Below are 8,900 nucleotides of genomic sequence, written 5' to 3'. Positions count from 1 at the left end.
CAATTGGCCATATATATATATATATATATATATATACTAGCAAATGTTTAATCTCAATAATGAAGGCGGTAAAAAAAAAATGGAATAAAAGGCAATAGAGAAAAGGAAAACCAAATATAGATAATTTAAGAGAAGGAGAGGAGAATATAAGAAAGTAATGTTTCTGAGAAATGTGATGGAAATTATATCATATTCGATTGCTTACATGTTAAGATATGTAATAATATATAAAAAAACAGAAATGATAAGAATGAGTAACTTAGTTAATTGGTTTTGTATGTTTAAAGTTTTAATAAATATAAATATTAATAATTTAATATAATAACATTATCATTTATACAGTAACAAAATAAAGATATACAGTAAGAGTTGGAAAAGTCAAATCACCAATATACATATTTTATGATGTAGGACCAGATTTGTAGATACGAGTATAATGAAATTTTTTATCTTTATTATGACTACCCAAACTATCCATGCTTCTATTAAGATATCTAGATAAGTATAATTATTAATTGGATATAAAAAATTTTATTTACAAAAATAAAAATATATATGAGTGTGTATGCATTCTAGCCTAAATGGATATATGTAAATTGTAGAATTATAATTATGTAAAAAAGATTTGTTTGAATGACATTTCTCAAGTTCCATCAATTGATCATCATTAAATACATGAACAAGGGTTTCCAACATTTTTTTATATTAGATTTTAGTGCTTTTAAATTACTATTGTATTATTATTCTTTGTGACACATACGTATCTATAACAAAATTTTTATTTTTGGTCAAATATATCATTTATGTTGTTATTAATTATTATTATTATTAAAAAAAACTATCCTAAATCGTTGACTTTACTTATTACTGAATTTGAAAAAGAGAAAACATACATGCTTAGGGATGAAGTTGTTTAAATAATACAATATACTGATATAATTAAATTTGATTCTTCCTTTGCTTGCTTCTCTACAATGTGATCCTTAATATGATCCATGAGTGATCCAATTTCTCTTCCATTGTAATTAATATGTTGTCTTAATGACTCTTGATAAGTAGTATTTCTATTAATCTTTTTGTCTTCCTCCTCTATCATGGAGGATAGACCTTTTTCACACACAGATATATATATATATATAAATTAATGAATTGTATTAGAATCGATTTCTACATATGTCATTTAAATCTGCATATGTCTTTTGGATTTATTGTCTATCCATTATTATACTTCTTTAATTTTTAAATTTCAATTTATTGTACTCAATTTTATTTAGTTAAATTTCACATTATTAATAATTATTGCTCCCATTTTGAGAAAACAAAATATTATGTGTGTATATTATTATGTTTTGTTAGTTTTCATTTCTTATATGAAACTTTTTTTTAAATAGAATGGCGAGTGAGGGTGAGGTAACACAAGGAAAATCAAAAGCAATTTGGGATCCACCAACACATGAGAAATGGATTGATTTAGCTGTAGAAGAAGTGAGAGCAGGTAATAGAAATGGATCACATTTGAGCAAATTAGGTTGGAAAAATTTTATTGAAAAATTTAATCTTGCAACAAAAAGAAATTATGATCGAAAGCAAATGAAAAATCATTGGGATAATGTTAAAAAAGAGTGGCAACTATGGGATTCATTACTTAAAGGAGAGACTGGACTTGGTTGGGACATACAGAGGCAAACAGTTGATGCTCCAGATGAATGGTGGGATGCAAAGTTACAAGTAGGTTTCTTTACAAAGCTCTTATAATTATGATTTTTTTTATAATTAATAATCTTACTATATATATTTTGTTTCCTAATTAATAAATCATCAACAGAAATATCCGGATGCTGCTAAATTTCGAGTGAGAGGTTTAGAACATTCTTTCAAACTGGATGAATTGTTTAGAGATGTTACTGCTACAGGAGCTAGAGCTTGGGCACCAACCTCTGGTTCACTACCTCCTTTATACACCGAGGATCATAATGATATAGAGATTGATGAGAATTTGGAGGAAAGTGATCATGAGGGAGTGGGTGATCCAATGAAAAAAGAGACTAAATTACTTGGTCCAAATAGAAAGCAATTTAAGAAGGGAAAAAAGAATAATTCTACAACATCAAAGTTGTCCAAACAACTTGATGAGATTTGTGAGGCGATCAAAAATAGGAGTTCATACATACGTACTGATCCACCGGGATGTAGTGTTCAAGAAGTTATCGATAAGTTAGTTACACTTCCAGGTTGTGAACCAATGAGCCCTCTTTTCAAAGTTGGTACTTCCTTGTTCACAAAGAAAGCAAATAGGGAAATTTTTGTAGCTTTGAAGGAGCCTAAATATCAAATTGAATGGCTGAAAGAACAAGAGTTCGATTTCTAAGTTAGATTTTATTTGTTTTTTTTTTCTTGTCGAACATTGTGGTTTGTTTATTTCTTGAACAATGTAGTTTGTTTATTTCTTGAACAACGTTGTTTGTTTTGTTTCTTGAATTTAATATTTATGAAAGACACAATATGTTTTTTAATTTTTTAATTATCTTTTTTATTTTATATAATCCAAAATAATACAATTTTATATTATATGTTTACATGTTTATCTTTTTTAAAGTGTATTATATCACACTCATTTATCTTATAAATAAAAATTATGTACATTTTTTCAAATACAGAATGGATAGTGACACAAATTCAGAAGACATGAATGAAGAATATATACAACAAGTCATAGCAGAAGAAATGGAAATTGATGAACTTGTCCTTGTTGTTGCAAGAACATCAGTATATTATAATAATTTTTTGGTTAAGGAACCATGTAGAAATTCACCTCACACTGGCTGGAAATTTATGATGGAAATTATGGATGGAAATGGTCGACGATGTCATGAGATGTTTCGAATGGAAAAACATGTTTTTTGTAAACTGTGTGATAGATTGAGAAGTTATGGACTAAAATCTAGTAAAGGTGTGAGACTAGAAGAGTCAGTTGGTATGTTTATGATGATTTTAGGACATGGTGCAGGAAATAGAATGATTCAAGAGCATTTTCAGCATTCAGGTGAAACTGTTAGTAGGCACTTTTCAAATGTATTGGAAAAAATGAGTATGCTTGCTTTGGATGAAATTAGACCACCTGAAGATTTTGATGAAGTCCCATATTATATACGAAACAATCCTAGATATTGGCCATACTTTAAGGTATGAATACGTCATCTCCATATGCATATATATATATATATTAACTGCCTATGTAGATTTTGATTTTATAATTTTTATCAAATTGTTATTAATAGGATTGTATTGGAGCAATAGACGGAACACATGTTCGAGTTTCACTTCCAGTAGATAAACAAATACCATACATTGGAAGAAAGGGTTGTCCTACACAAAATATTATGGCTGTATGTGGATTTGATATGTTATTCACATTTGTATGGGCGGGTTGGGAAGGAACAGCACATGATACTCGTATATTTCTTGAAGCATTAAGAAATACACATCTTAATTTTCCTAAACCACCCAATGGTATGTTGTAATCATTTATATTATTTTTGTGAATATGATTTGAAATTTTTTAAAAATGATAATTTTTTTTTTATTGTAGGTAAGTATTACTTAGTTGATGCAGGGTATCCAAATATGAAAGGTTATTTAGCTCCATATAAATGGGCAAGATACCATCTTCCTCAATTTCAACAAGGTAGTCAACCTAGTGGCTCTAAAGAAGTATTTAACCACGCTCATTCATCATTACGCAGTGTTATTGAACGCTGTTTTGGTGTATGGAAAGCACGATGGGAAATTTTGCAACGAATGCCAAATTATAAGTTTGATAAACAAGTAGCTATTGTTACAGCTTCAATGGCTTTACATAATTTTATCAGGAGAGAGACCATTAATGACATAGAGTTCCCATCTTGTGATGAAACAAATGATGATTTTGTAAATGACGATAACCCAAATATTAACTTAGTAAGAGATGAGAGTGAAATGGGAGTTATTCGTGATAAAATCGCAGCTGAACTTATGCTTAAATAAACATGAGTATTAATTTTTGTTTATGATTATGTAATAATTAAAGATTTATTTTTGTGCACATGGTTAATTTTGCTTATATTTTTATTTTTATTTTTTATGATTGCAAAAAAAAATTAATATTATTGTTATTTTTATGGACAAAATTGACATATATTATTTTGTAAGAGCTTTTATATTATACTTACCAAACACTTTCAAAAGCTCTTTAATGGAAAAAAAGCTCTTTTAAAACATAAATCCAAACACTAATTTAAAAGCTCAAACTTTTACTTCTCTTCTTCTAGTATCCAAAAGTAAAAGTAAAAGCTATCCCAAACAAGCCCTGTGTATGCCTTAAAGTTTGATCGTTTGGCGAAATTTTCCATGGAGCTGGTGCCAACTGATGGGACCAGGAGAGAGAGATTTTTGCAGGGGATGCAGCCCAAATTAGCCCATGATGTACGTATCACCACTGTGGCTGGGGTTACTACCTATGCACAGGTGGTTGAGAAGACACTCACAGCTAAGAGTGCAGAGAACAGAATCTGGGGAGACAGTGCAGCCAGGAAGGATTTCAGAAGGACAGGTCCCCCATTTGGGGGTTCTGGTAGGGGTGTCGGCCCCAGTGAGTAGAAGAGGAAGGTTCCTAAACCCTTCCCAGTACCAGGTCGTGATAGGCGGCCCCATGGTATTTCAATGGGTCGTCCAGGTGGTAGTGAAACTTGGAAGTCTTTTCCTGTATGCCATAGATGCAAGAGGCATCATTTGGGAGAGTGTAGGGAAATGGCCTGCTTCTCTTGTGGAGTAGTGGGTCATCTTAAAAAGGATTGCCCTAAGATCAGAAAAGAAGAACCTAGCAAAGCGGACAGCTCGGCCCCAGCTCGAGTGTTTGCATTGACACAAGCAGAAGCTGAGGCTTTTCCCTCAGTTGTTATAGGTCAGCTTCTTAGTGCTGGAACCCCTTATAATGTATTGATTGATTCTGGTGCTACACATTCTTTTGTTGCTAGTAGTATTATTGATAGACTGTGTAGACCCTGTGATTTTTATGCTATGGGGTTTGGTACGTTGTTACCCACTGGAGAGTTAGTGGTATCCAGGTGTAATGACCCAACTACTCTAGACTTTTGGACCATTAACGAAAAATGTACATACTAATCCTTAATAAAACATACATTGTGAAAATACCATAACTTTATTAGAAAACTTGTAAAAATAAGAGTTACTTACATAAATTGTCAAGTAGGATATGGGATCCCATTGTTTTAAAAACAAAAAATAATTTAAAATGAAAAGGAGTTACATAGCAAGTGCGGAAAGATACATGTAAAACCATAAAAACAAGACTACATCCTCGAAAATCGAACTCTCGACTCCTTGAATCCATTCATCACCGATACACATTCCCCAAGCATCCACGAATCTTACCGCCATTATAGCTATTTTCCTGCACATATAAACAAAAGGAATGAGCCTAATGCCCAGCAAGGAAAATCTACCACATAGTTCATATACATAAATTTCATAAGAAACATAAAAACATAACATTACACTTAATTCATACACATATTATAATGGCCATTATTACTTGGGGTCCCATAGACTAAACAAGTCATATGCCCATGAGATTAGTGGGGTCCTACTAGCTAAGCAGGTCATATGCCCATAATCTATTTGGGGTCTTGTTAGTCATATGGGTCATATGCCCAAGCCTACAAACATACATATCATAACACTTATCATAACATAAGAAACATAAGATAACATATAAAACATATAACATATGAATTTCTATCCTATTTTCCTTACCAAAATTACCGGGATAAGAAGACAGAGGTGAGACTTTGGAACACTCCTAAGAACCATTTGAAAAAGAGTGAGTATAAAGAAGAAGAGAAATAAAAGGAATAGAAGGACTAAACCATTGAGAAAAATACTTACCAAAACCTTTTTGCTCAAGAACTTAGATTTCCTAACCAAAATAAAGATTAAGGTTAGAGGCTGAGTAGAAGACTATCAGAACTTAAAATGAAATAATACCAATGAACTAAGGTGTAGAAATACCTTGAAGACTTGTAGACCAATCTAAACCTCGAACCGAAATGCTATGAAACCTTACTTCCCCAAGTGTTTGATAAGCTTATGATGATCAAGCTTATGATTTCCCCACCCAAGTGTTTACACTCTCACACTCACCTAGCAACTTGCAGCCTCTGAACTTAGAGTAAAAGTTGAATAATGGCTGGGTACTAGGTCCTATTTATAGAGTTTAGGAATGAAAGGACCTTAATTTAACTTGAATAAAAATAATGGGTTTTTAGGTGAAAATAATTTGAATAATCGTTCAGCAGAGGTTGAAGACTCGTTCAAAAAGGTGCTGGACTTATCAAAAGGTTGAATGGCTGAATGGAAAACAAATTCGAAAACTTTCAAAATAAGCTGAAGGAGGCGATATATCGCCCCCTGTAGGCGATATATCGCCTGGGCCAGTATGCCCGAGGCAGTCGTGCATCGTTTCGTGTTTTCCGTATCTACGTGCTGCGATATATCGCCCCCTATAGCTGCGATATATCGGCATTCGCTGATTATTTAAACACAAAATTACACATTTTTATCTTAATTCAAATTGAGTAAACAGCCTTGACTAAGCCCTCAAACGAATTCAAAGCTGCTGGCTGACCTTAGAGCATTCAAACTTTACCCTTATTCAATTTAATCCTAAAAAATACTTAATCCTTAAACACCCATACATAACATGTGCTTAAAATCCTATTGGTTCTTATCTAAACCTTATAGTATAATAAATATTATCCTTAATATCAGTCATATTAATCAAACCTTAGGTTAAAATTAATATCCTTAAACTATAGGTTAAACTTAGAAAATCTACAAGTACTACTATGAGTGTCCAAATAAATCCCGGTCTGAACCATAAATGCACAATTATAAAGATAATACTATAAATACTATAATACTACTATCTAACTAGCTAAGTAAAGTTCTTGGACTCTACAATTCTCCCTTACTAAAAATAATTTTGTCCTCGAAATTTACTTACCAAATAATTCCGAATACCGGCCTTGCATGTCCTCCTCCAACTCCCACGTTGCCTCTCGTTCAGAACTGTTACTCCATAGGACTTTGACTATAGGAAAGCTCTTGGACCGTAACTGCTTCATCCCCCAATCTAGGATGCTAACCGGTCGTTCCTCGTAACTTAAGTCTTTCTGGAGTGCTATCGTATCGTACTTGAGGACGTGAGATGGGTCTGACACATATTTGCGTAACATCGAGATGTGGAACACGTTGTGACTATCGGCTAGTGCTGGTGGTAGGGCTAGTCTATACGCAACTGGTCCCAATTTGTCCAATATCTCAAAAGGACCTATGTATCGAGGACTAAGCTTTCCTTTCTTCCCGAACCGCTTGACACCTTTCATAGGAGATATCTTCAGAAAGACTTGATCTCCGACTTGGAATTCCACATCACGTCGCTTGGCATCCGCATAGCTTTTCTGACGGCTTTGAGTAGCAAGCATACACTGTCTAATAAGCACTACTGCTTCTTGAGCTTGTCTAACAGCTTCGGGCCCTAGAAGCTGCCTTTCCCCTACCTCGTCCCAGTGCAACGGTGATCGACACCTTCTTCCATAAAACAACTCATAAGGCGCCATCCCGATTGTTGACAGGTAGCTGTTGTTGTACGAGAACTCGATCAGCGGTAAGTATTTATTCCACGATCCTCCGAAATCAAGTACACACGCGCGTAGCATATCCTCTAAAATCTGAATCGTACTCTCGAACTGCCCATCTGTCTAAGGATGAAAAGCTGCACTAAGACTTAACTTAGTACCCATAGCTTGCTGTAAGCTTCCCCAAAATCTCGATGTAAACACTGATCCTCTATCTGACACTATTGTCTTGGGGATTCCATGCAACCGTACTATCTCTTGGATGTAGACGTCTGCATATTGATCTGCCGTGTATGAAGTCTTAACAGGCAGAAAATGAGCCGACTTGGTTAGTCTATCTATTACTATCCAAGCAGAATCATGCTGCTTATTCGTCTTTGGCAGACCAGTCACGAAGTCCATGGCTATGTCGTCCCACTTCCATTCTGGTACGCTAAGCGGTTACAATAAACCTACAGGCCGCTGATGCTCTGCTTTCACTTGCTGGCATACAAGACACTTAGACACAAACTCCGCTATGTCCTTCTTCATCCCTGGCCACCAATAGAATGCCTTAACGTCAAGAGTCATCTTGGTTGACCCTGGGTGAACTGAGTACGGGGTACTGTGCGCTTATTCCAGAATCGTCTTCTTAATCCTTTGATCATTTAGCACGCATACCCGATCCTTATATCTCAATAGACCTTGACTAGATATTGAGAAATCTATGGTCTTGCCCTCGCGGACTGCATCCATATGAGCTGCTAGCGTGTCATCATGTCCCTGACCAATCTGTATATCTTCTAGCAGATTCGACTGGATAGACAAGTTAGCCAGCTTGCCTATAACTACTTCAATTCTAGCACTGATCAGCTCCTACTGTAGTGACTTTTCTATTCCGGCTAATGCTGCTAAACTTCCATAACTTTTCCTGCTAAGTGCATCGGCAACTACGTTTGCCTTCCCCGGGTGGTATAGGATTTTGCAGTCGTAATCCTTTACTAATTCCAACCACCTGCGCTGCCTCATTTTGAGCTCCTTCTGAGTAAAGAAGTACTTTAAACTCTTGTGGTCCGTATAAATCTCGCACCGTTCTCCGTAAAGGTAATGGCGCCATATTTTTAACGTAAAGACCACCGTAGCCAACTCCATATCGTGAGTTGGATAGCGTTGTTTGTACTCCTTCAATTGTCGTGAGGCGTAGGCTATCACTTTGTCATTTTGCAT

The 8,900-nt window shown here is 34.7% G+C and overlaps 2 protein-coding genes across 2 annotated transcripts; both read left to right on the top strand.

Annotated features, from left to right (window-relative positions):
- Positions 1–1,392: 1,392 nt before the first annotated feature.
- Positions 1,393–2,368, top strand: LOC133784751 (L10-interacting MYB domain-containing protein-like). The gene is made up of 2 exons (XM_062224028.1): positions 1,393–1,728; positions 1,826–2,368. Exons 1-2 carry the CDS (start codon positions 1,393–1,395, stop codon positions 2,366–2,368), a joined length of 879 nt encoding a protein of 292 aa, XP_062080012.1.
- A 290-nt stretch (positions 2,369–2,658) lies between these two features.
- Positions 2,659–4,023, top strand: LOC133784750 (protein ALP1-like). Its single transcript, XM_062224027.1, has 3 exons — positions 2,659–3,183; positions 3,279–3,510; positions 3,590–4,023. The coding sequence occupies exons 1-3, from the start codon at positions 2,659–2,661 to the stop codon at positions 4,021–4,023; spliced, it is 1,191 nt and encodes a 396-aa protein (XP_062080011.1).
- The last annotated feature ends 4,877 nt before the right edge of the window (positions 4,024–8,900 follow it).

The sequence above is a fragment of the Humulus lupulus genome, chromosome 6, assembly GCF_963169125.1.
Source record: "Humulus lupulus chromosome 6, drHumLupu1.1, whole genome shotgun sequence".
NCBI classification, from domain to species: domain Eukaryota; kingdom Viridiplantae; phylum Streptophyta; class Magnoliopsida; order Rosales; family Cannabaceae; genus Humulus; species Humulus lupulus.
This window is presented reverse-complemented; position numbering and strand designations above follow the sequence as displayed.

Excerpts from the sequence above, each read along its gene's own strand:
- LOC133784750 (XM_062224027.1), top strand. The coding sequence starts at position 2,659 with ATGGATAGTGACACAAATTCAGAAGACATGAATGAAGAATATATACAA. Across the intron at positions 3,184-3,278 it reads GATATTGGCCATACTTTAAG|GATTGTATTGGAGCAATAGA; the intron begins GTATGAATACGT and ends TGTTATTAATAG. Across the intron at positions 3,511-3,589 it reads TTTTCCTAAACCACCCAATG|GTAAGTATTACTTAGTTGAT; the intron begins GTATGTTGTAAT and ends TTTTTATTGTAG.
- LOC133784751 (XM_062224028.1), top strand. The coding sequence starts at position 1,393 with ATGGCGAGTGAGGGTGAGGTAACACAAGGAAAATCAAAAGCAATTTGG. Across the intron at positions 1,729-1,825 it reads GGTGGGATGCAAAGTTACAA|AAATATCCGGATGCTGCTAA; the intron begins GTAGGTTTCTTT and ends AATCATCAACAG.